The sequence below is a fragment of the Lontra canadensis genome, unplaced genomic scaffold, assembly GCF_010015895.1.
Source record: "Lontra canadensis isolate GAN:19392208 unplaced genomic scaffold, GSC_riverotter_1.0 scaffold11, whole genome shotgun sequence".
NCBI lineage: Eukaryota > Metazoa > Chordata > Mammalia > Carnivora > Mustelidae > Lontra > Lontra canadensis.
The window spans coordinates 1,329,520-1,353,819 of record NW_022631005.1 but is presented as its reverse complement, the minus strand read 5'-3'; the positions used below and the strand labels follow the sequence as shown (position 1 = coordinate 1,353,819).

General features: G+C 53.8%; 3 protein-coding genes across 4 annotated transcripts; all 3 read right to left on the bottom strand.

The window, feature by feature from the left end:
* Window positions 1–349: 349 nt before the first annotated feature.
* On the bottom strand, window positions 350–4,393 carry HOXD10 (homeobox D10). The gene is made up of 2 exons (XM_032855953.1): window positions 2,687–4,393; window positions 350–1,319 (listed from the first exon to the last, which is right to left on the bottom strand). The coding sequence occupies exons 1-2, from the start codon at window positions 3,639–3,641 to the stop codon at window positions 1,042–1,044; spliced, it is 1,233 nt and encodes a 410-aa protein (XP_032711844.1). The 5' UTR covers window positions 3,642–4,393; the 3' UTR covers window positions 350–1,041.
* Window positions 1,207–13,067, bottom strand: HOXD11 (homeobox D11). 2 transcript variants are annotated; one of them, XR_004382475.1, is made up of 3 exons: window positions 12,287–13,067; window positions 11,083–11,537; window positions 1,207–1,319 (listed from the first exon to the last, which is right to left on the bottom strand). XR_004382475.1 is itself a non-coding variant. In XM_032855954.1 (2 exons), the coding sequence occupies exons 1-2, from the start codon at window positions 13,065–13,067 to the stop codon at window positions 11,302–11,304; spliced, it is 1,017 nt and encodes a 338-aa protein (XP_032711845.1). In that variant the 3' UTR covers window positions 9,949–11,301. The 2 variants fall into 2 exon arrangements, 1 of the variants encoding a protein (XP_032711845.1); XM_032855954.1 differs by lacking the exon at window positions 1,207–1,319 and having other exon boundaries at window positions 9,949–11,537.
* Window positions 13,068–19,617: 6,550 nt separating this feature from the next.
* Window positions 19,618–20,579, bottom strand: HOXD12 (homeobox D12). The gene is made up of 2 exons (XM_032856204.1): window positions 20,006–20,579; window positions 19,618–19,856 (listed from the first exon to the last, which is right to left on the bottom strand). The coding sequence occupies exons 1-2, from the start codon at window positions 20,577–20,579 to the stop codon at window positions 19,618–19,620; spliced, it is 813 nt and encodes a 270-aa protein (XP_032712095.1).
* Between the last annotated feature and the right edge of the window lie 3,721 nt (window positions 20,580–24,300).

The window sequence follows — 24,300 nt, the reverse complement described above, 5'->3', positions numbered from 1 at the left end:
TGTGGGGAAAAAAGCAGCGGGGGCACGGTCTTACTAGGCTCTGGTTAGAGGGAAACATACACCCATCTAGAATTCAATTATGTTACTATCCTGGGGAGGTGGGGGTAAGACTCCCCTTCTTCCCAGCTAGGAAAACAGCACACCCAGGATGGATTATCACTCCCCTCCACCAACAACTGCCGAATTTTAGCACCCTAGGCCTCCTTCAGCTTCTTCCATCTTCCTCCTTCTTGCTCTCAGTCACCATCCTCAACAGCCCCAAACAAGCAATTTAACCGGAAGATAATCTCACCAAAGGCTTTCATTTCCATCACAACATAGGTCCATTTCAGAAAGCAGAGGGAGCAAACTCGTTTCCAGAGTTTATTGCATTATACATGCGACCAGAACATGCACAGAAAGGACAGGTTGCTGTTGTACTTCTACCAAACCACAGATGCACCACAAGGGAAGGCTACAAGGCATAAGTCGTCAATATTCCATCTCACCAAGGACAATTGCTAAATTCATTTGCGAAAAGATACATTGTAATGTGCTTTTTTAGTCCCCCTCCCCCCAAAGCTTGTGGGTTTTCTTAATCTTTTTTTTTAAATATATATGTAATTTAAGTACTTTTAAGTACTGAATGTATTCAAAAACGCCATGAGATCATGGACTAACCACACACAGAGACCTTTTGCATTAGGAAAAACATGAAAAAGTCACATTGCTGGATGGATGAATGAACTGATGGATGCTGTACAGTTCCAATAAGTTAAGACCCAAATGAAAATGCACAGTAATAGTTACCCTGCATTACGATGAAAAAATAATAAATTACACGTGCTAGTTTTTTTTAATATATATATACTCATAGGGATTACAGATCACTTGCAGCACGAACAGAATGACCCCAAAGTCACATTCTAGCAGGAAACAAAACAAAACAAAACAAAAAACAAAGAGCAATGAAGGTTTTGTTTCCGCCTTCCCAGTCCTCCAGCACTCGGCCCTGGAACGCGGTGCCCCCTCTCCAATTCTGGCCTCCGACGGGCCTGGGACCTAAGAGAAGGTGAGGTTGGCGGTCAGTTCTCGGATCCGGTTCTCTCGGCTCATCTTCTTGAGTTTCATTCGGCGGTTTTGAAACCAAATCTTGACCTGCCTGTCAGTGAGGTTAACGCTCTTACTGATCTCTAGGCGGCGCTCGCGGGTGAGGTACATATTGAACAAGAACTCTTTTTCTAATTCCAGCGTTTGGTGCTTAGTGTAAGGGCACCTCTTCTTTCTGCCACTCTTTGCAGTGAGCCAATTGCTGGTTGGAGTATCAGACTTGATTTCCTCTAACAAAATTAAAGGGAGAAGAAGAAAAAAAATCAAGAATTTTTTTTTCTCTCAGTCTTTTCAAATGTACCCTTGGCCATGACCCCGCTGGGAGCCAGGCCGCTTTGGGAAATGCTGGTATTAAACATTACTCATATGAGGTGGGCCCTGGAAAGGATTTTTAATTGACGCCAGATTAGTTTAAATGCCCAAAATGACACAATGGGCGGGTACTCTTGCCTTCGGTGTCAGGGTTCTCTCTCTTTCTCCTCTCAACTTTCTGATTTGCACAAAACATCAGTACAATAGTAAAGTTTCAGGATCTCCCCAACAACATTCTAACTGGGCAGCTTATAATTGGGCTGGAGTGGAAAAAGCAAACCACAGCCTGAATAAGACTACCAACCCCACGGCTGCCTCACATCCCCAAGTCTGCCACTTCTTCCCCACTTTTCCTGCCCAGGTGAGGAGCCCCACAACCAGGTTGATAGTTGCCCTTCTCTTTCAAAAGATAACCAAGGAAGCGAGTACACCTTCTCCGCCTGGGGCATTGTTGTACTCCCCAGAATTTCTTGCATTCTCATGCTTTCTTGTCCCCACACAAAAGCATCCTCCCACCCCCAGAAATGTGGCTCCTTACTGTGGCCCACCTCTGGGCACTGAGGGAGAGGCTTAAGGGCAGGGTTCCTTCTCAAAAAGCCAGCACTCCAGGCTCTTTGCCCCAGCCCAGCCCTAAGGCTGACCCTGCCGGGTGGGCCCTGCAGATTCCATTCTCCCCCCCACTTCAGCCTTTGCCCTCTTTGCAAATGGATTGCAAAGCTTATGGCACTTTCCCCCAGACAAAGCCAAGGTTACCTAACCCCGCAGAGGCTGGGAGCCCTGTTCCCCAGTCCCAACGCCAACCAGCCTAGTCATTTCGTTCCCATTGCCGCCCCCAAGCTCGCAGGATGCGGGGTGCATACACTTGAACACGAACACAGTGCCTTGGACCGCCTTAAAATCATCATTGGGTGAAAGGCAAAGCTGGGACTGCAAATCTGAGCAGGAGAAAGGAGGTTTTGGGGCCGTGTTTACGAGCCGCAGGTCTCATTTGCCCTCTTCTGTTGCGTTTCAGGTCTAGCTCAGGAAAAATAAACCCGGCAAGCCCTTCCTCTGCCCAGGCGCCATCAGCGTGGGGCCAGGACTAGCCAGGAGGGCCAGGGCAGCCGGGGAGAAGCGGGGACCATCTCGAGACTGAGACTGCCCCTCTAAAAGCCAGGAGGAGCGGCACCTGCCAGTCGGGCCCCGTCTCAGCTGCCCCCGCTCAATGCTGGGCACCCAGGCGCTCCCGCTCCGCCGGGTTCCCGGGCTGCACGCCCCGCTGGGGTGGCAACTTGCTCATACCGACCTTTGCTTTCCTTCTCCTGTACTTCGGGACTGGACACGGAGACCTCAGCCAGGCAGCTCCTTTCTTCCGGAAGGCCGCCCTTGGCCTCGGGGCTCTCCACCTGGGAGACTTTGGTGGGCTCTTGGCCGCTCACAGGCTCGTTCATCTTCTTTTCCATCTGCAGCTGGGCGGCCGAGAGCTGCGGCTTGGCCGCGCCGCGAGGGTTGAGCTGGAGCATGACTGTGGAGCTGCCTTCGGGGCTGTTATTGTACTCTTGGGTTTTCCCGGTGGCGTAGGTCTGACTCAGTCTAAAATATCCAGGGACAGGAACTTCGGGGTTCTCAACGGGACAGGACTCAGGGACCAGCCTCTGGTACGAAGGGACCTCAGCAGAAATGAGTTTGTTGCGCTTATCAGAATACATGCAGCAATTGGATTCTTCCTTAATGTTGGTGGTGAAGGAGCAAGTGGGGACTTGCTGTGTAACAGGTTGCTCTATTCGACAAGATCTGTTCGGGTCTGTCCAACTGTCTACTTGAGGTATATAAGGATGCACATTCATACCCATATTTTGGTGGTTCACTTCTCTTTTGGCCAGAGACGGGAGCAGTCCACAGGTTTGCATTCCATAGGTCCCCATGTCTGCGCTAGGTGGTGGCATGTACATGCTGGCGCTGCTCGAATAAAAACTGTCACTCCTGCAGGCACTGATCAAGGAATCTACTAAAAAAGTATTAGCAGCAGGAGAGCTGTTGGGAAAGGACATTTTGGGGAGGAATTTGAAGAAGAGAGATTGTGTCCTTTGTAGGCTGACATCTCTAGGAAAACATTCCCCGTGTAATTGTGGATGCCTCTGCCGACCACATGACAACCAAGCCAATGAGATTTGAAAATGGCCTTGAGCCGCAGCCTCCTCGCAGGTCACGTGCTCCAGAGCCCGGCCGGCCGGCCGCGTAAGCGCGGACAACAGCGACATCTACTACGCGCCCGCGATAGTGCGCGCCGGAGACAACCGGTCCAGCGCTCTCCGTCGCCCGCCAGCCTCCCCGGGGCTCGCTCAGCCGGCCGGCCCCACTCGCGTCCCCCGCTCCGGCCTCTGGGCCCCGCTAGCGGAAGGAAAGCCTCAGCCGGAGGGGCGTCCGGGAGAACGGGCGGGGAGGGAAGCCAGAGTGCCGTGAGCCTGCACACAGAAGCATGCCCCCGCACACACCCAGGCAGAACGCGCCCGAAAGCCGGGGCACGGGCGGGGGGTGGGGGCCCGGCTGCTTAATTTTCTCCCGGGCAGCGTGGGAAGGTGAGTCGGATTCCCCGTGCTCAGAGACATCCCACCCCAGGGAGCCACAGGAAGGATGTCTCACGCAAAGACGCGATCAAGTTATCGTGGGGAGCGGAGGCAAGAAGGGCGGCGAGGGCTAAGAGGCCAGGCTGGCCGGCCCGGAGCCCCGAGGACTGGCCGGCCCTGGCGCTGTCCATTCCCTCCTCCAGCCCGAGGGAGATGCTGGATCCAGGCCCCTCCGCGCCCGGGCGGGCTGCCCAAGCCTTCGGCTCTCTCGAAGGAACCACACCCCGACCTCTGGGGCACGGCCGCTGGGAGCATTCAGCCCGGAGACAATCCCTCGCCAGCAGTTGGCTATCCTCGAAAGCGTCCCTCCGGTTTCCAGCGGGAGAACTAAACCGAGATTTCCCTCCCTACACACCCTGATAATAATGAGCAAAGAGGAAGGAAGGAAGGAAGGAAGGAAGGAAGGAAGGAAGGAAGGAAGGAAGGAAGGAAGGGAGAGAGAAAGAAAAGAATTTTTTCAAGGAAAGGGGAAAACTCTCGCCCTCAGACTCCTGAAGTTTGAGAAAACTGGCTGGGCCGAATAGGAGTGAGAGAAAGATGCAAAGGTGTCATTTGGTTCTTCTGCAAAGAAAAATATGTTTTCCTTTTATGGATTTTGTAAAAGCATTGGTTTCTGACAAGTGCAAGGTACAAAAGGTTGTGGAATTTATTAATACATATTAAGAAGAATCAGGGCGATCAATAAAATTCTCATCTACATTCTTGGGCTACTTGGTAATTTTCTTGCTTCTGAAGGTTTTTAAAGAGTTATATCCGCTGTTGCCACACACGGGAAGATATTTTATTAACAAATCAATCGAGACTTTGTAAAGGATAAGATTAATAGTTAAGATTTAGCATAATGGCGTTCGCTTTATGAATTATTGAAAATTATACTATTGATTTTTCCCCTTCGCTACTAACCAAGAAGGTCAATTTTTGTTTTAACACAAATCGTCAAATATTAAAAGCTATACTTTTGTCAGAAGTTGAGTTTTATAGTTTTGGACAATTCCTAAAATTATTTGACACCATTTTGCTTGGGAAGGGAAGGGAGGAAAAAAAAGGAGGTGGGAGAAACTTAGTCCTCTGTTTCCTTTGGTGACGGAAAGTTCTGTAAAGAGGATTTGGTCTGGGGTTGTGGTCGAGCTCATTAAAGAATAACCACCATCACCACCATGGAAACTCAGAGTTTTACGAGAAACTTCTCCAACAACTTCCTTTCTTGTTCTCTGGTTGCAGGCGGGTGAGCTGCCCTTCACAAGCCCCGGCCTCCGGGCAGCAGCGGGGAGCTTTAACCTTGATTTCCAAAGGCTTGCCCTGGTTGAGGGGCCAGGCCAGGGCACAGGAGCCGTCCTCAGGCTTCCCAGATCCCCTTCCCTGCATCGGAGAGAGGAAATGGGCCCCAGAAACCCTGATTGTGAAACAGTTCTCTGTCCGGAAAGGCGTCTGTGTTTTCTTCTCCCCACACTCGCCCTGTCATGGGCTGGCCTTGGGTTTCAGGCCCAGAGACTGAACTTGTGGGCAAATTGGGTTTCCGCCTCAGCTGAACATTTCTTTGGAGCCTGATGCTCTTTAAAGCGCCTTAGCATTCTGGGGTGGGGGGACTAGGAGCCTGCTCACTTCTTCACAAAACCCTTCTCCAAAAACCCTCTGTCCCCCTCCCCAAAAAGAATCTCCCCGGCCTGGTGGAAACAGGCGCTGAACATTATTTTCGGCCTTGGGACCACTTTGCCTGTCCCCTCGAAGTGCCCTCGCCCAAACAATAACCCCTTTTAAAAAACTTCGCGGTGGCAATGAGACAGACCTTTTAAACCTTTACGCAGCTGTTCAAATACAACATCATTGTCAGGTTAAAAGCCTGGCGCCTCTAACTGCTCCGGCTGCGGGATGCCGGCCCCGGCGAAGCCCGAGGTTTAGACATTACCTTTCCTTGGGGTGGCTGTTTTTAAGCTTGAGGATGGGGGTGGGGTGGGGTGGGATGGGTGGAGAGGAAGGCAGGGAAAAAAAATCCAACTTTTGACTCTAGTCTGTTGCTACTCCTGTTCAAAGCTAACAGCCACGGACCGGCACCCCAAAAATTGTTTTATCAGAAGGTGGAGATCGTGATCCTAGCCTCAGCTAAGCGTGCCCAGGGCTGGACAAAGTGCCCGCTGCGCACGCTCTCGGCGGGCGCCCTGACGCCAGCCTGGCGCTCAGAGACGCTCGTCCCTTTGCCTCTCAGCCAGGGTCGCTGCCTGGAACTCGGTTCTCCAATTCTCCCTATCCCACTCGTGAGGCAAGACTGTTCAATCTAATCGGGAATTTTATGCCCATCAAATGCCCTTTCATAATCTTTATTTATACATGAAGAAAACATTCAGGCTAAAACCCAGCAATTCCTCGCCAAGCGGGTAGGTCTATGGTGAGCCAACACAAGCAGGATCTGCCTTCCGAATTTGGGGGCCTTTCTGTTTCAACTCTGGGGCCTTTGGGCTCTAAGTCACCCCTACATTACATCTGGCTTTACATGGTTCTTCTCCATTCACAGAAAATATGTGTCTCGGCTCTGATTTTGAATCTATTATCACAAAATTCTCTTTTATTCCTTCTCAAGTATCTGTCTTTAGACCAGTTCCTTGAAGCCAGGGACGCCAATATTTCAGAGGAATTTTATAATAAAAAATAGAGCAAAATAGAAACAATACAAGGGAATGTTCTGGACCTGGGAGGATGGAAAGTTCGGTTAAGACTCTAACACTAAGTTGAAGAAAATGAAATGAAAGGCAGTGGCTTTTAAGGCCAGCCTGTATTTTGCTTAGGAGTATTTAATGTAGCTGCATAGCTGCTGTTTTCGATCATCTTTAGATCAGTTGGAGCAGTTACCATTAATAATAAATCAATATTGCACTATAAAGGAGATGAATATCCATATTTGTACCAAGACATCCTTCTCCCTGGCACAGCTCTTTCCAGAGAAAAAATTTAATAGGGTCGCTTTAGCGAGAAATTAGCATTTGTAATCCAGAAGTGGCTTGCATCTGCGCTCTTCTGTCACCAGGAAGAACAGTGACCCTGGGCCTGAGTAGACTTGGGGACTCCTAGGTTAGCCCTGAATTGGGGCCCTGAGTGGCCTCAGGGCTGTGCCATTCCCTGGGGGCAGATTGGATGGGAACAAATTTTAAAGGCTGCTTCCCCAGGGAGCCCCTCCGGGTTGCACTGAGCACCTTCCAGCCAATCTGAAAAGAAATCGAGGGGGCAAATGGGCAGGCTGTGGAAGCCACCACCAACTCAATGAAGGGTCTGTGGAGACTCTGCAAAAGGGCAGGCGGCCGGGAGCCTCTTTCCATCCCAGACACAAAAGACTCCTACTTGGCGCACTTTCTCTCCAACTCAGGATATGAGATCTCAGTGATTCAAAATACATGGCTGTACTCCGTGAGCCCCACAGGCTCTGAACAATCAGGAGGGGTCGGGTCCGCAACCCCCGGAAGTCCTGGTCCAATCCTCTGTCCTTTCTCAGACCCATCTTGGGCGCTGCGGGTAGGAAGGGAACTGCAGACGGCTGAAAGCCCGTTGTCTGAGGAAGGCTGCCAGCCAAGGCCAAGGGGCTTCGAAAGCCCACATGCACCCTTGCTGGAGCCGCCTGAAGAGGAATATAACGACATTTGGGGAGGAGGGTTCTCTCCCCACCTGGACTGAGACCCAGGTTCCGCTCGGAGAAATGTCGCTTCGCAGTAGCTTAGCAGGACCCGTGGTCAGACAGGTGGGAGCCGGGGGTGCCCATGGGGAGCACCTATGCCTCTGGTTGGTGCCTCACTGGGGGGCTCATGGCGCCCCAGCCTCCACTGAAGCTGATGCCAGCTCCCAGGGGTGGACCCGGGGCCTTTGGTTCAGGGTTTGGAGAAAGGAGACAGAGGCAGCAGAGCCGAGGAGGCCAGCACTAATTCTGGGTGTTGCGGGGGCTTCACAATGAACTTCGGGAAAAGAAGGGACAGGCACTCTCCCCCAGAACAGCCCATGCCTGTCCTGGAGCCCTCCCTTTTGGACAGAGGATGGCGACGCAGGCCCTCCCCAAAGTCAGGGGCTTTGCAAAAGGAGGTTGGGGGGTAAGAGAGCATGCAGCAAGAAGACTGCTTCCGAGAGCTGGTGCCAAAATCAAACTCCGTTCTCAAGGCCAGCAGGCAGCTGAAAAGAGTGTCCAGGGTTCTATCAAACGCAAATCTCGTTTGCTTCAAATGCAATCCCCATTCTATGCTGCCTTGCCTCATTGTAAAAACGTTTCCCGGGACAGCCTGCTGCTTCCTGCAGCCGCATCAGCCCAGCCCGGCCCAGGCACCCCCAGCTCATAGTTCTGCCTGCGCTTCTCACTAGGGGCAGCCCCGGTGCCAGGCATGGCCGGGTTGGGGGGCACTCCCTTGCCCAGAACGACCGTCTCAGTCCCGACGCATCTCATTTTCTCTGAGACCACACTCAGCTAAGTTGCCAGCGCCCGGATCAGCCTTAAACAAAAGCCTTTTAATCATCCCAGGCGGTCGGAGAGCGTTATCAGGCGGACGCTGTTTTGGGGAGGAGTTGGTCCTATCCTCATATTGTTCTCCATACTCAAACCAACAAGACAATTAATTTCTCTAATTGAATTAGCTCTCAGTGGCATGACCTATTTCGAGATGTATGTATCGGTCTTTTAAAAAAAAATCTCTCCTTGACACCACCAGGTTATACTAAGGTATTCTTTGCAACAGCGTTATCTTGAAGGAGACAACGATTAGGTGATTGTCTGTTTCAGGAATATGGTTTATACAACTTCCCACACCTCGTCGCTGCTTAGAACAAACAAACAGCAAACAAATACCTTAGTGGCCCCGTGTTTCTAACCGGCTGAGATTGCCTATTAGAATCAACATTGGAAAAGATAGGGTACCGCGGCCTCTCCGCCACACGCGGCTTCTGGAACGTGAGCGCGCCCCCGTGTGGCTCTCCAAGGCCATGCAAACGGGAAATGGTATCTCTTGGTTCGGCTTACCTACGGTACTGGACACACAAGCTTGCTACATTTAAACGCAGTTAAAAAAAAAAAAAAGATAGATGGAGAGAGAAAGAAATAAAGCAGTTTTAAGCTCCTGCAACGACCATACTACTAGGGGACTGACATTTTAACGGACGCCCAGAATTCCACACAAAGGAATCCCCTTCCGAACGAAATTATTCAATTATTCTCTTGCAATTTTCACCAAAGGTTGAAGGACACTTTGGAAAACAATATAAATATTTTTAGTTTTGTTCCATATCATAGAAAGCACAATAACTTATCTGATGGTGCAGCAGTTTTTTTCAAATACAACGAAGGTGTAAATCTGACTAAAGCTTCCTCTTTCAAATGCCTGCTTTGAAAGCCGTGGTTCTTCATTAGAGCAAAGAGGACTGCTGTCTGTGACCACCCCCACCTCCGCAAAAAAAAAAAAAAAAAAAAAAAAAAAACCACCTCAGTATATACTAGCTGTATAAAAAAACATGCTGGTAGACACTTAAATCTAACCAGTATTTTAAAAAGAAGTCAACTGCTATTGAATTACACAAATGTTTGAAGGGAAATTAAGGTTATTGATCCTGAAATTAGGCATTTGCTTAGATTTATGGGGAGCCCCTGATATGATGCTGTGTGGTCATAAATGTATGTGGGGGTCTGGATATGTGTAAGCATGTCTGTGTGAGAGTGGGTGGCGGCTGAATATCACAGAAGAACTTTAAGGCGCCTAATTATTCAGAAAGGTTAAAGGTGATGACCTTGACATTTTGGAAGTTCAAAGGCATACACTTATGCACTTATGTTTTTCCTCCCCCCCCCCACCAAACTTTGGCAATTAAAAAAATTTTACGTTTGGAAATGCATACCTCTTCTGAAAATGCATGGGGTACTGTACATCTTATGGATTTTTCCTTTTTTCTTTCTTTCTTCCTTTCTTTCTTTTTTTTTTTTTTAACACTTTGGGCTTAGGAGAGGTTAAGAGTCATGATTCACTTTACCTTTTTTCAGAGAAAGAGATGCTTTTCTCACTCCTACGGTTTATTGCACATTGCGGAAATCTCTTTTGGGCCCACCAGAAGGTGTATAATATAACCCAATTAAGCTGTTTAGAACTTTGGCTTTTATGGTGTTGTCTAGACAGTTCAAGGTTTTGTAAACAGCCTGGCCTGGCCCAGCAACATAATGTATAGTTCGGCCCCCACCACATTCTTTAACTTGAAGCGATAAATGCAGTGAGAAGTGGGTCTGCAGCCTCAGGCCCTATTCCAGGGAGGGGTCTTACCTTCTCTACCACATGCCTGCTGTGACCCTAGCAAGGATCCCAAGCCCTCTTGACCACTGGTAACTCCCTTTTAGCAAACTTTTTTTTCAAAGAAGCTTTCTAATTTTGGTTTCTTTTTTTAAGGGACCTTGGGTCCTGACACCTTGTTAAGATTAAATTTAGATTTCTAACAAGTTTTTTTAAAAATGAATTTTGTCTCTTCAGAAATTCCAAGTTCACTAAATTGGGGGTGGGGGGAGTAGACTTCCTTCTTAGGTTCCTGCTGCCCCAGCCTCACTGCCTACAGAAAACAGCACCAGAATGGCTGGGTCACAGCCTTAATTCAGAAATTCATCCCTGAAGTGATTTTTAAAACCGGTGTAGCCTAGGCAGGGTGGGAGAGAGCTACTCTTATTTCAGCGGGATTAAAAAGCGTTTCACCTGGTTTTCAGTTGCATATGGGAGAAGGTTCTGGCCACCAAAATCCCCTAATAAGACACTAAACTTCTTTAAAGAGTAAAAAATCATATAGTGTGTTGAAGCTGTAACCTCCATTTTACCAGAAACCATTTATTCACACAAAACACAGTGACTTATGCCTTCATACGACAGACCAACAGGCCGAAGATACATTTCCCAGAGTTTAAATAATCTGCATTCACCAAGGGGATGATCAGGTCCCTTAAACTCAGAACAGAAACAAGCACCTTCCAGCCTAGCGGCCTAACTCTCTACAGATCCCACAGCGTCCCCACGGGGACTCTGAGAGAAGGAAGGAGAACAACAGCACATTGGCGGTAAAATTGTAAAGGGACGTTTGCATTTACCATTTTCCCCTTATTAGGATCCATTCGGCCAAGTCCCCGGCCTCGTCCGCAGGCAGCAGTGGTCGCTGGGAGGTCCCGAGTTGACCGTGGGAAGGAATCGTGGAGTTCCACAGAGAAGAGACGTCATTAAACCCAAGGACACTGGGCCTGCCCAGGGCAGGCTGATGGGGAAGTGGGTGGGTGAGTGGGGCTCGGGAAGAGGGGTGCTTCCTGGAGCTCTCAAAATAAGGGGTTTCCAGTGAAATACTGCAGACGGTCTCTGTTCAGTTTCTTTTCTTTCATTCTGCGATTCTGGAACCAGATTTTGACTTGCCGGTCAGTGAGGTTGAGCATCCGAGAGAGTTGGAGTCTTTTCTCTTTGTTTATGTACACGTTAAAGAAAAACTCGCGTTCCAGTTCGCGGATCTGGTACTTGGTGTAGGGACAGCGCTTTTTCCGGGACCGCTGGGGGGCCACTGCAAGTCAAAGAAACCAAGAGGTGAGAGGAGCCGCTGGCTGCCCACCCCCGGCAGCCCGCCGGCCCAGGCCCGCACGAGGGCCAGGCCTCGGGCCCTTTGGGGACGTCCCCTGCCGCCACTGAAAGGCCCTGCCTGCGTCGTGGGGGTTGATATATGGGCGGGCACAGGAGAGAGTGCGGGCGTGGACCTGTGTTCACGCCCGGACACACACACACACACACACACACACACACACACACCCTGGCACGGAAGTGGAGAAGCAGAGGGCAAGGCCGGCTCTGAGTTGGAACCCGAAGGGAGAGAAACACAAGCGCGCCCAGGCATCTGCTCTACTCCAGTCAGCAGCGCGCGTCAGCCAGAGGCTTGGATAAAGTCCAGTTCAAGGATCTCCCCACCCCACCCCACCCGCCCTTAAAAGTAGGAGGCTCGAGTGTCCACGTTCACAAAGTGGCTTGAAATCTGCCCCCTTCACTCCAGGGTCTCTAGCACCACCACCCCCTTCCAAACTGGGGAAAAGCTCTCTGCAGCGATTAATGTCCCCTTCGAAGTCTACCTTAAGCCCACCTAAATTGGTTTCCTATCGTAAACACACTTTACAGCGGCCCGGGAAATCTTATAGGATGTATAAACCCCTTCGAACGCTTATAAAGTGGCACATAAAACGGCGCAAGCAGAGGGAGGCCCCCGCCGCCCCCCCGCGCCCGCGGCCCCCCGGCCCAGCAGCCCACCCCGCACCGGGTGCCTACCTGTGCCGCCACTCTTCTCAGCCCCCGCCTCCCCCGGGGGCCCCTCGCCATCGCCGCCGCCGCCTTCTGCCGCCCCCTTGGGCTCGGAGCCCGGGGTCGCCTTGGCGCAGGGACTTCCCCCGCCGCCACCGGCCCCGGTCTTGGGGTCGCCCTTGTCGGCAGCGCCCTCGGGCTGCGGCGGCGCAGGAGGTGGAGGGGGCTGCGGCCCTGCGAACGGGGGCCCGGGCGCAGCCTCGTAGAACTGATCAAAACCCTGCGGCAGGATGCCATTTCGGCCCACGGCGCTGTAGAAGTTGGAGGCGGCGCTCCCGGGGCCGTGTGGCGGTCCGGGCGCGGCGCACACCGGCTCCGGCGCCTTGAAGAGCACGTCCGGCCGGCGGCCCGCGGGAGGCAGCAGCTCGCGCTGCATGGCCGCCTCCTCCGCCGCCGCCGCCGCTGCCGCGGCCGCCGCCGCCGCCGCGTAGTAGGGAGCGTAGCCCCCGGCGCCGCCGCTGCCGCCCCCGCCGGGGCCGCCCCCGCCGCCGCCGCCCCCAGCGCCGCCGCCGCCGCCGCCGCGGTACGGCCACTTGGTGCGCTCCAGGCCGTAGTCGCGGAAGGCCACTTCGCGCACGGGCTGGACGTGCGGCGCCAGGTTGGAAGAGTAGGGGAAAGTCATCTGGCAGGACGACGGTTGCGATAGGAACGACGGCTTGCTGGCGAAGTCCGACGGGGCCACATAGTAGGCGCAGCCGGGCAGGTACATGCTGGCTGCGCTCGGGCCGCACTCATCAAAGTCGTTCATGGCTCCGCGGCGTGCGCGCCGGCGAGCCCCGGGCCGCTCCCCGCGCCGCCAACCTGAGCCATCGATTGCACAAGAGGCTTGGGCCAGGATCAACTAAGCAAAAATCCCCACCGGGCGCTGACGTGCAATTCATCTTGATTGATTCTGGTGGTAATTATGTCACGTGACGCCATGGAGAGAAATGTCCTTATATCTATATCAGCTCTCGCCAACACGCCCCGGGACGGCTCCTGGCGCCGAGACACGCGCGCGCTGGGGGCGGATCAGTCTCCAGCTCCAGCCAGCACTCCCCGGGCGCTCCCCGACCTGGCTGAGCCGCAGGCCGGTCACCTGTGCGCCGCCGGCGGCTGCCACTGCTGGGTGCATCTGCCACCGCCCGGCTGGGCCGCCCGCCCGCGCCCGCCCGCCCGCGCCGCTTTAAGTACGCGGACCGAAGCCGGCGGGGAGGAGGAGGGAGGGGGAAGTAGGGGGAGGAAGGGGGAAGGGAAAGGACCGGAGAGCGGAGGGGGGAGCCCCAGCCTGGGGCACAGGGGACTAGGTGTGAGGTTGTGAGGTTCCCACCCCCCACACCCCTTCCTACAGCCGCTCCCTCCCCCGCGACGCCGCCACCCTCTGCAGCTTGCGGGTCGGGAGCTTGTTGCTTCTTGCTCAGGGGGCGTAATTGCGCCACTCTCGGGGCTTACGGAGCCCTGATTTACATATTTCTCAGCCCTGCGCTTTCATCGCAGAATAACTTGGCCCTTTCCACTACTGACCCCGGGAGGGCGAGTGCCAGGCTCGAAAAAACCTACACCAAAACCTTACCAGGAGCTCACCCAGGCCAGGGCCTCGGTGCGCACTCGGATCTCATGCCCTCTCTCCTCCTCTCTGTTCCTGTCTTCCTTTCTCCTTCCTCCGCCTCCCTTCAGTCTTCTCACTTCTTTCTCTCCCGTCCACTCTTCTCCTACTCCCTTCTCTTGTTCCCTCTTGCCTTTTCCCTCTTCTTACTTTCCTTGTTTCCTCTCCTCTTAATCTCCTGATCCTCTCTTCCTTTCCCCTAGCTGTGTGTCACCACCTCTGTGTTCTCCCTGTCGCCTCTCTGCCTTTCCTCTCCTAATGCTAAAGCAAGGAGGAAGTTTAGCCAGCGGAGACGCCCCATGACCCTCTAGAAGTTGGGGGGTCTGGAGAACAAAAGGATCTGGAGTCCTACTCTAAAGGTACCTGGTCTCCCACTCCCCACCACCGGAGACAAACCACTGACGCCTCCACCCTCCTCACCCTCTCTGCTTTTTGGCCTGAGCTAGGACCAGCTCGCCTCACAACCGGCCCCTTCCCTGGTCGGAGACCCGCCAAGGGCTACGAATCCCGAATCTCCGCCGCCTGGTCTCCCCTAGGCTCCTGCGGTGCCCTTGCGCCAGCATGGTCCCTGTGGGGGGCGGGGGTAAGCCCCCCCCCCCAGGTCCCTCGGCTCTGGGGAGGGGAGCAGAATGCTCTCAGCAGCTTTTTCCTCCTTGGTTGAACTTCTCTGCAGCACTTGGCCCCGAGAGACCCCCATCCATTTGCCCCAAGGCCTCACTTTCTTCCACGGCCGCCGGGTCCCTCTTTCCTAGCCCGGGGGTCCAGGGGAGGCCTGGACTCCCGCCTCCAGGAGAGCCAGCGCTTTCCAAAGGTAAAATCGGTCTCTCAGAAAGAAGCTTTCCAAACCCAAATCCCAGAACCAAGGGCAGGAAGTTGCCCCTCTCCCCAAGATTCCTAAGCCCAGGCAATTCCAGCACGGGGTTCTGGGCCTCAGCCCTATGCCCAGAGCAGGCGGTGCAGGCTGTGAAGCTGGTTCCCTCCCTGGCCCCCGCTGCCGCAGTGCCCGTGTGGCGAGCTCTGCCCACCATGCCGACAGACAGAGAAAAGGCGGGTGATCGGAGCTCATATCTATTTTCTGGCCGTTGTCCCCCCCCCTTTTTCTCCTCCCTCCTTTTCTCCCTCCCACTCTTCTTCCTCCGCCCCCTCCCACCTCTGCTTTCCTCCCAACACTGCGCAAACGGGTCTGTGGCGACTGGAGGGCAAGGAGGCTCCCCCCGCCCCAGAACTGCCTCTCGTTTTGTGAACCCTCCTTCCAGCTGGCACCCTGGCCCAGGTTCCCTCTCGCCCCTTTCTCCTCAGTCCAGACCGCCAGCACACTTATCTGCCTCTCATCTCCATCGCCCGCCAAGCCTCTCACTTTCGGCTCGTGGTCGACGCCCCTGGATCTCTCTCCTAAAATGGCTCCCCGGACACTAGCCCTGCGGCAGCTCAGGACCCAGGGCAGCAGCTGCGGGGACCCCCCCACCCACCCACCCAGCCGGGTCTTTACGTGTCTGGGAGTGCGCAAAATTCTCGCACCTTCTCTTTGCACGGGGCGGGGCGCAGGCAGCCCGCTGCCCCCAAAGCGAAGCCTGCTGACCGCTGAAGAGGGAAATGGGGAGGACGGAACCATTCAAGTTCAACGACATGGCGATGGCGGCTCCGGTTGGAGCCGCGCTTTGGCGGGGGTGGGTGAGCCATCAGCAGCGGCGCGCGGGTGCAAAGGGGAAGGGGCAGCGGACCCCTTTCTGCGCGTTTGCGCAGATCCCCGCCCCCACCCCCAACACTTGGGCTTTCATTTTGGGCCCAGCCCGCTTCGGCCTTTTGCCCCAGCTCCCTCCTGGATCCTCACTCCGAAACCCAAGGAAAATCGCAGCCTCCCGACCCGCGCGTCCCGCGAGAACCTACCATGAAGACTCCAGCGTTGTGGCCTTGTCCTTGCCTGCGCGGCCCCACTCGAAGCACAAGCGCATCCGACCCTTCCCGCACAGCCAGCTGCTCCGCGAGTGGTAGCTTTCCGCGCAGCGCCCAGACGCGATGCGGTAATTTTGAGCCACCCAAGATAAGACACTAACTTGACCTTAACTTTGTCAGGGCGCCCCTGGTATCTGGAGAACGTGAACAGACACTGTCTGGCAGCCCTCGTAAAAGCTGACTGGGGAAGGGATTCTGAGTCATTTCATTTATTGCCACTACAGTTCTGCAAGAAAGCTTTTCTTCCCTGCCAAACTTTAATTATTTATGCTCTTTTGGGAAACGAAAGAAGAGGAGAAACGCGGGGAAAAACACCCAGAGCCAGTCCCTTCCCTGCAGAGCCTTGGGAATGGGCTCCCTAAGTCAAGTGACTGGAGAACAAAAATGTGGGGAGATCACCTTTGTCCAAGGACGGTCGGACAGGCGCTGTGCACCCCCCCCCCACGAAGTGGGGGGTGATTGCAGCTGGGAGAGGCGGGGTGAAGAGGCCCCCCCCCCATGAATATTTACAACGGTTCTGGATTTCTCCTCCACCGGCGGGCCTCCCGGAAACCTCCCTAGTCCTCCTCCTTCAGAGAGAGCCCCCAGGCCTTAAGAGTCCCCCGGTGGGCCCTCTGAGCTTGCAGCCGGTTGAATGCCAGCCGAAGCCATTTTTTCTCGTTTAAAACCCTTTTTCTCGGTCAAGAGGCCTGCCCAGACTGCAGCATTTCGGAGGACGCATTTGTCTTTGTGCAAGAGAATGTTGAGCCCTCAGATTTCAGCATCATTTCTCTCTGCATTTGTTTCTTAGGAATTTTATCGTGGTTCCAAATCCCTGCCAGAACCTTGGCTAGGAGAGGAGAGAGGACATCACCGCCTTTGAATTTGTGCGGATCAGTAAGGGGGATAAATTAGAAAAACACTGCTGAAGCTCCAATGGACAACGAGATTTTACACTTAGAATAATTTCAATCTCTTTGGGGAGTGGTCTCCATGAATTTCTCCTTCAACCTCACCTCCCAGACTAAAGAGAAAGAGCACGATGATTTAATGGTATACATTGGAAAGAAACTGTTTCTCCGTGTTATCCTAGGGCCTGCATCTAATTCCGGTTTCCTAGTCCTTTACCCAGCTCTCTGGACTTGAGGTCTGCGTGTGGCCTCCGCCTTTGTTCGGCTGTTTTGGGAGAGAGACTCAGCTCCTGGTGCAACTAGCTCCCGGAGCCCCATCAGGTGGGAAGACATTTCTAAAGATAGGGACTCACAACCTCTTGCTTCTTTTTTCTGTGCTGTTGTATTTTTTTCTTAAAAGAGCTGTTTTTAAATTGTTTTAAAATACACATCAAATTTGCTTCAGGAAAGGGGAATCGGAGCCCACGAATACTTGGTATTAGAAATTTAACGGTTTTGCTAATTCTTCCACTATTTAACGGTTTTGCTAATTCTTCCTAAAACTAGGAATTCTCTAGTTTTAATTTCAAAGCTAGCTGGGATCTGAGGTCTGCAAGCAGATAGTGAATGCTGAGCAGACTTTAACTTCCCAGCTTCAGCTAGAGGCTCCTAAGGCCTACAATGGGGTGTGGAGGCCACATTTCCCAAGGGAATCTGCTGGGCTCCAGACAGAAGTGCCAGGATGCAGAATTTCCATAGGGCATAGCCTGTTCCAAAGTAGCCTGACTGAAACATGGCAGGGAGAGATGTTTTGTGTTGAAATCTGAGGATCCTCATATCTTGACAACACCCTTCCCCAATAGCAAGCCCTAAAGTTTGAGAATTTAGGCAAAATATTGAAGCACTGGCCTACAAGCTAAGAGTTCACTTAATGCCTTCCAATCCGCTCCAAGACCCCCGTCTCCTCCCACTTGGATGCTTCATACACATTTTGTTCAAAGGCTTTTATACACCATTTTCAGACTGACTTGGAAGCCATTTTCTCATTTAATGAACAGTCAACACCTGCAGTGAAACCACAACCAGGAAAGAAAAACGAATTTCGTGGCCTCGAATCATGAGGAGGGAATCTGGAATGTTTTTGAAAAATTGACATCAGTCCCTTGACAGCTTGGCTGGGACCTGTATATTTATTTCCACTCAAAACATTTTGATGTATCTGATATATACAAGCTATTGTTTTTTGGACAAAATCAATACAACACAAAACATGCACAACAACTATTAGATAGCAAAGAAAATGTAATTAGTCTAAACATAAACTGCGGTAGGTTGGACTGAGGCTTGGGGCTCTCTGGGAGGTGCTCGCTCCAGATCTAGGGCCTAGTCCTCCGCTGAAAATAAGTCACTGGACTTGAGGAAGGAATCGTCAACTCTTTGGCTGCCATACATCTCAGTAGGAGCTGGGGGGTGCTACTTCTCAGAAGGAGAGGGAAAAGAGGTAGGAATGATAGAAGGAGCTGGAGGGGGGGCTCAGTTTCTCTGAGGGTAAGGCAGGACACCCCAGCACAAGCAAAACAACTCCATCTGGCATCAGGAACCCCAGTCTCCACAAAGCAAACCCAGCAGGGCCCAGGGCCTTACAGGCGCCCCTGAGGCAGGCCAGATGTGGGCTCAGAAAAGGCACAGTGGCTGAGGCACAGAAAGGCCCCCTGTGGAGTTGTGCGGTGGTGAAGAGAGTGAGAGAGGGTGAACTTCTCTCTACTTGGTCAACAGCAGCGACCAGGGGCTAAGGATTTGAGGGACCTCCTTCTTCACCCCCTGGCTGATGGAGGAACTTTCGTCTCTCCCTATGGTGGCCCATTATCTTAATTCAAGAAAGACATGTCCACAACTTTATCCATCTGAAGAGGGAAGCCATATTTACAGTTGGAATGTAGGACACCCCTCTCCTTGCTCACTCCCTTCTCTTCCCCCTGGATATTTTTCCCACCTCCTAGTGCAACCCAGCCTCAGAGCAGATTAGCAGCTGTCCTCACCAGAGCTGAGTCCAATTACCGAGTGCAGGGCTCTGGCCTAGACATATGGGAGGAGATAGGAGAAGTAGGAGAAATTTTACCAGCCCTGTCTAGAGACCGCAGTTTGCCCTGGAGCCTCAGCCTCCCTGGAATCCACAGGAAGGAAGTATCCACCCATTCTGTCCAGCTGGAGGGGCCAGCCCAGCCCAAACTCCGAGGGGTCTTCAAATTTGTCCAGCCACACCGTCCCTCCCCTTCCCTTTCCTCCCGAAGTCTGAATGTTTAGGGTGGCTTTTGTCCTTCAAAACCAGCCAGGGCAGAGAGGAGGGGGGTGGTGCCCTTTCTTTCTCCAGATCCAAGTTTCTGGCTTTGCCACAAGGGGTTTTGGCTGCAAAGAGACAGAATTGTGCCTGCAGCCCTTTTCTACTCCTTCCCGAAGGACTTCCCAGATTTAATTCCACTCAGAGCTCTAGCGGGGTGCCTACTAAATTCAAAAAGGACTGGGGAGAAGAGGAAAGGGAGTCTAGGTGGAAGCAGAAATCCAAGTACAAGGGTGCTAGAGTGAGCGCCCCTGTAAATAACCCAGACAAGAGCTAGGACAGGTGACCCCAGACCCCCACTCAGGAAGCCTCAAGGCCAAGGTTATACTTCGACTTCTGCAGAACCCTCCCAGAGAGCTGGAAGCGTAGAGAGAGGCCCGACTGGCCCGGTCTCCAAATCCTCTGCTGGCTTCCGGGGCGGCAGACTGAGCGGAAGGGTGCTGGGGACCAGCGGAGAAGGAGCGGAAGGAAAAGCTCCTATCCACAGCTCTCCCTACACGCCAGGTCTCGGTTTTAAAAGGGCAGGCCTGGCCAGCTGCGACCATGCGGGGAGCTAGTATAGCGCCAGTGCCTGCTCGCGCAGGACTACGCGCTTCTTTTTCATACGCCGGTTCTGGAACCAGATTTTGACCTGCTGGTCGCTGAGGTTCAGCCTGTTGGACAATTCCTTGCGCTTCTGGCGGTTGATGAATTCGTTGAGGAGGAATTCGTTCTCCAGCTCCGCAATCTGCTGCTTGGTGTAGGGTTTCCGCTTCTTGCGGGTCCTCCCTGGGGCCGCCCCCCACGGCAGGCCTGCAACACAGCCCCAACCCAAGTCAGCCCGGCCAGCCGCTCCTTGTAGCCTGCCCGCCCTCCGCGGCTCCCTCCCACTACACACTCTCCCCTGCACCCCACCTCCCAACCCAGCCTAAACTGGCCCAGGGAGCATGGCCACCGTTTACCGTCGGGCAGCGAAGGTCGCAGGCAAGGGGCGACGCTCGCCGCCTGCACTGTCATGTTCAAGTTGAGCGGGCCCTTGGCGTCGTCCTTGAAGCCGGCAGCGCAGGGGTTCCCCTCGAGTAGGGTTGCAGAGCCCGCTGCCGCACGGCCCACACCAGCGTAGTCGTACTTGGCCGCTTTGAGAGCAGCGGCCGCTGGTGCCAGGCTAGACTCGGGGACGAAGGGCGGCCGCGCACGGCCACGGTCCTCCGGCCCTGCAGCCACATCGGGCGCATAAAACTTGGCGGGCTCTTCGTGTCCGTCCTTGGCGCCCAGGGGCTGCAGGCCGAGCGGCCCGGAACCAGCCAGGTAGGGCTGCGAGAAGCTACCGAAAGCGGTGGCACCGGCAGGCTGCGCTGGGGCGCAGGGGGCGGGCGTGGTGGCCCAGGGCAGCGCGCCTCGCGGGTATGAGATGGGGGGGAGTGCGGCCAACTGGCCGCCATTCGGCCGCAGGTTGGAGAAGTAGAAGGAATCAGGCGACTGCAGATTCAGAAGCGAGCCCACATAGCCCGCTCTGTAGAGACTGCGCTCACACATCTCCAACAAAGGGCTTCGGCTGCGCTTGCAGCAGTATTTAGTTACAACCGGGAATAAGAGGACAGGCTCAGACGATTGGACGAAACTTTGCCTGCAGGTTCTTCAAAGCCGGTCATTTCAGCACCGCCTACATCCCCCCGACCCGTTTCCCCCCCTTCAGGGTATTATGATAACACCCGCAATATTGGATGGCGAAGGACGAGGCTGCCAGGCAGAGCCAAGGAACATTGAGCAAAGGTGAAACCACTGGGAGTTCCCAGGCTCAGCTTCAGGAGCTTGGGGACATTGGGTGCCTTTGCCTGAATGTCCCTTGGGATCCTTATTGGTCTTGATTAGCTTTGAACTCCCTTTTTCCACTGGCTGCCTGGGCCGGGCTTGCTTCCACCAGCTTTAAGTTGCAGCTAAGGCCTTTTCCAGTACTGTGCACCTCTAGGCTTGCAAGGAGAGCCCACGGTGTGGTGGGGCTACCAGCTCTGTCCCTAGGCCTGAGCAATGCTTCTCAAATGCTGATTCCTCCCTGCCCTGTCCCTCTGGAGAGGATTCTGTGCTAGTGGTCTAGCAGCGAAGACCCACACACTGCCTGAGCCTGGCACAGTCCAAGAAATTTGCTGATGGAGGAGAAATGAAGCATAAACTCTGCCCAAGTTTGGCTCCCAGGAAGGTGGTTTCACACCAGTTCTGGTGTGCTTCTCCATGGCCAAGCCCTCTGCTCCCAGGAAAGTTGAGGCCATCCATGTCCATGGAGAATGCTGGCCAGGTAAGGGGCAGCTGCATTGGCCAATTGTGGCCAAAGGCTACATTCCTTTTATCGCCTGGAGTCACCTTGGTGACTACATCCTGCCAACCAGAACTCCAGGCTGTTCAACTCTGCAGCAGGCAGATCAAGATGAGCTCCCCTGACCTGATGTGGAAGGACAGAAGAGCCAGAGTCATTCGGCTGGGAACAGCGGGGCCCACCGAGGAAGCAGGCTGGCGGCGTTCCTCGGCTCAGTGCCTCCAAGGCGGCTGGCGGGTTCGGGGTTCTGGCGAACAGGGATGCATCGGGCCGCTCTCCCTCGCTGGGAGCAATGCGGCCGCCCCCCTCCGCAGGCCCTCCAATTTAGTTTGGCCAGAGGGCTATGGGTCCTCCTCTCCTGCCTGGGTCTCGAGAACCCCAGCGACCGCGTGACTGGAGCCCGCCCCAACCTGCAGCCCGCCTCGCCGGTCCCAGAGCCAAGCTGGAATTGGTTAGACCGCCCGCTCCGGCACGGAGACCACACAGGCGCCGCCGGAGGGCAAGGCTGACCACCGCGCTGCGTCTTTATTGTGTGAGTCATGGCGACCGATTGGGCGGCTCTGGGGAACGCAGTCGGTCTCTTCCTCCTGCTCTAGGGCGGGAGCAGGGGGTGGGCATGGGGATGTCCCGGACTCTTCACGGTTCTGTCAGTTTCTTTAGGAGTTCAGACTGAGAGACAACTGCGCTCCCGGTCCTTTCGAGGGGTGTGGGGTGGGGTGGGTGGGTGGTGTAGGCATAAGCTGCAACCTCAGTTCCTAAGGACTTAGGGGATCCAAGCTCTCATTTTGGGAGACTCTCCCTGTTTTCCAGGAGCTACAGCCTCCCCAGGCCCGAAACTCCAGCTCCAGGGATCCCTGCAGTCTCATCTCCTCCTGTCTCAGCATAGAGTGATGCGCCGGTATTTCCAGGTTCAGGGGTGTCTTCTCCGGACCGTTAGGCATCCGCACAGCTGCGCTTTACCCCTAGGGACTAAAGATATAAAGGGACTAAGTGAGAAACAGAAAGACTAGAATAACTAGACTCCCTCCATTTCTCCTTGACTCAGAATGGTGGCGCAGCCGCCCTACCTTATCTCTTGGATTTATAATTTCCGAGGTCCAGCAAGCAAAGTTGTACGCTGGGATCTGGGAGCTGGAGACTGCGCCGAGGGGCGGGGTGGGCGGGGTGGCGGGGGGTGGGGGGAAGGGCAGGAGGCTTGGCGGGTGAGCTAGGGAATGGGAGAGGATTTGGGCAGGGAGCTAAACGGAGAGCTCTGCCAATGCCGCCGACCGCCCAGGAGATGGCGAGCGAGCTCCACGCCTGGCGACCGGCCGCCGCACGGTCAAGATCAACAGTGAAGGGCGGCACAGCCGGCCTGGGGTCGCCAGCCCGTGCGGTCACGGCCCGCTGCCAGGCTCCGCCGAGTGTCTCGGAAAGCCGGAGATCGTGACAGCAAGGCGGGGCGGGACAGCGGAGTCAGAGGCACCAGCAGGCTGCCAGACACGGGGAAGCGTCGCGGCCGCCTCTTTGTCTGGCGGTGCGTCCCGGCTGCAGAGCGTCCTTCGGCTCTTGACTCACGCGGAGACGCGCGGGCCTCTAGTCTCCACCAGTGGCGCTCGAAACCTGCCGCGTTTCGGAGGCGCTCTCCCTGCGGCCTCTCAGTTTCCACCCGAAGGAGAGGCCTCTCTCCGAAGCTCCCTTGCCCTGGCTCCCCGCGGGCCTCCCTTCCAGCGCTTCGGCCACCTACCGGCCCCTCAACTCCCACCTCAATTTGGAATATAAAAGGAATGCATATAAATAGCAACGTCTTCATCTGTTATTGATTTAGCCATCATTTCAAATTCCACCGGAGAGCATCTGAGCAGTTTTAATCTTCAGCAAACCTCCCATTTCTCTTGGGCGGAGGGAAACTGACCGGCACACTACAGATGAAAGAAAAACCTCGAGGCGATCCCCCCATCCGACAGGAAACCTTCGAAACCTAGGAATGGAGTGCGGCCCTGGAGTCTGGCATTTACGGAAAAAGGAGGGAAAACAGGCCGGTTTCACATGAAAGCACATCTTGCAAGGAAAACAGAGAAAGTGTTAGAAACTCTTCCTGAAAGTGAAAGGTCGGGGTCCATGTGTCCCCATTTTCAGGGGTTATTTCTTCTCCAGTTTGAGTCATAGTCCGTTCTCTCTCTCTCCCTCTCCCCCTGTCTCTCTCTGTCAGTTCAGATGAAGTTGGCGGCCCTTAGCCAACCATCGGTCCAAGATATGAAAGAAATCAAGCCGGGCCAGAGAAAACGAAAGTAGCTTTGGACCGTGGGGCTCTGCGCCTTCTCTGGCAGATCCGTAAGGGAACCCTCCCGCTAGAAGAGTTTACATATTGTGTGAAGTTTTAAACATCTGTATTTAACTTACATTCCAAAAAGTTAGCAACCACTAAATCGATTTGTGTCCCGGCGCTAACAAAAATGAGGCACCCAGTTCCTCAGCGGCCATTTCTCACAGTGGCAAAAAGGCCTCAAAAAGAAAGTTCATAGTGCCTAAAAATTGCGACTAGAGGTTTAGGGTGTATAATTATGGTTTCAGTCCTCAAATGCTGTTTGGAGCCTGCTCAGAGAAGGCGATAAAGGATCAGCTTGAAATGTTTCTTTTTCAATTGCCAAATATGGATATGTCTAATTTCAAGACCTTCCAAGAACAGATATTTACAACAGCCTTTCTAGGAAGAACACCTTCAAGCGAGCACAATTACCTATACCCAGACACAAACATACGTATTGATTAAAAAAAAAAACTATTTGAATAAGGTAGTAATATTCAAAGAGAAGGAAAATTTTTATTGGAGATTTTTTTTGTCTGGCAAAAAATGCCATTTCAGACACCACAAATTATATTCTCATTTAAAGACATCACTACTTATGATAAAGACACAGGGAAAAGGGCAGAGAGGGGTGGCAGAAATGGAATGGAGGTTTCAGA

Excerpts from the sequence above, each read along its gene's own strand:
- HOXD12 (XM_032856204.1), bottom strand. The coding sequence starts at position 20,579 with ATGTGTGAGCGCAGTCTCTACAGAGCGGGCTATGTGGGCTCGCTTCTG. Across the intron at positions 19,857-20,005 it reads GCGACCTTCGCTGCCCGACG|GCCTGCCGTGGGGGGCGGCC; the intron begins GTAAACGGTGGC and ends GCTGTGTTGCAG.
- HOXD10 (XM_032855953.1), bottom strand. The coding sequence starts at position 3,641 with ATGTCGCTGTTGTCCGCGCTTACGCGGCCGGCCGGCCGGGCTCTGGAG. Across the intron at positions 1,320-2,686 it reads ACAGGAGAAGGAAAGCAAAG|AGGAAATCAAGTCTGATACT; the intron begins GTCGGTATGAGC and ends TAATTTTGTTAG.
- HOXD11 (XM_032855954.1), bottom strand. The coding sequence starts at position 13,067 with ATGAACGACTTTGATGAGTGCGGCCCGAGCGCAGCCAGCATGTACCTG. Across the intron at positions 11,538-12,286 it reads TGAGAAGAGTGGCGGCACAG|TGGCCCCCCAGCGGTCCCGG; the intron begins GTAGGCACCCGG and ends TTTGACTTGCAG.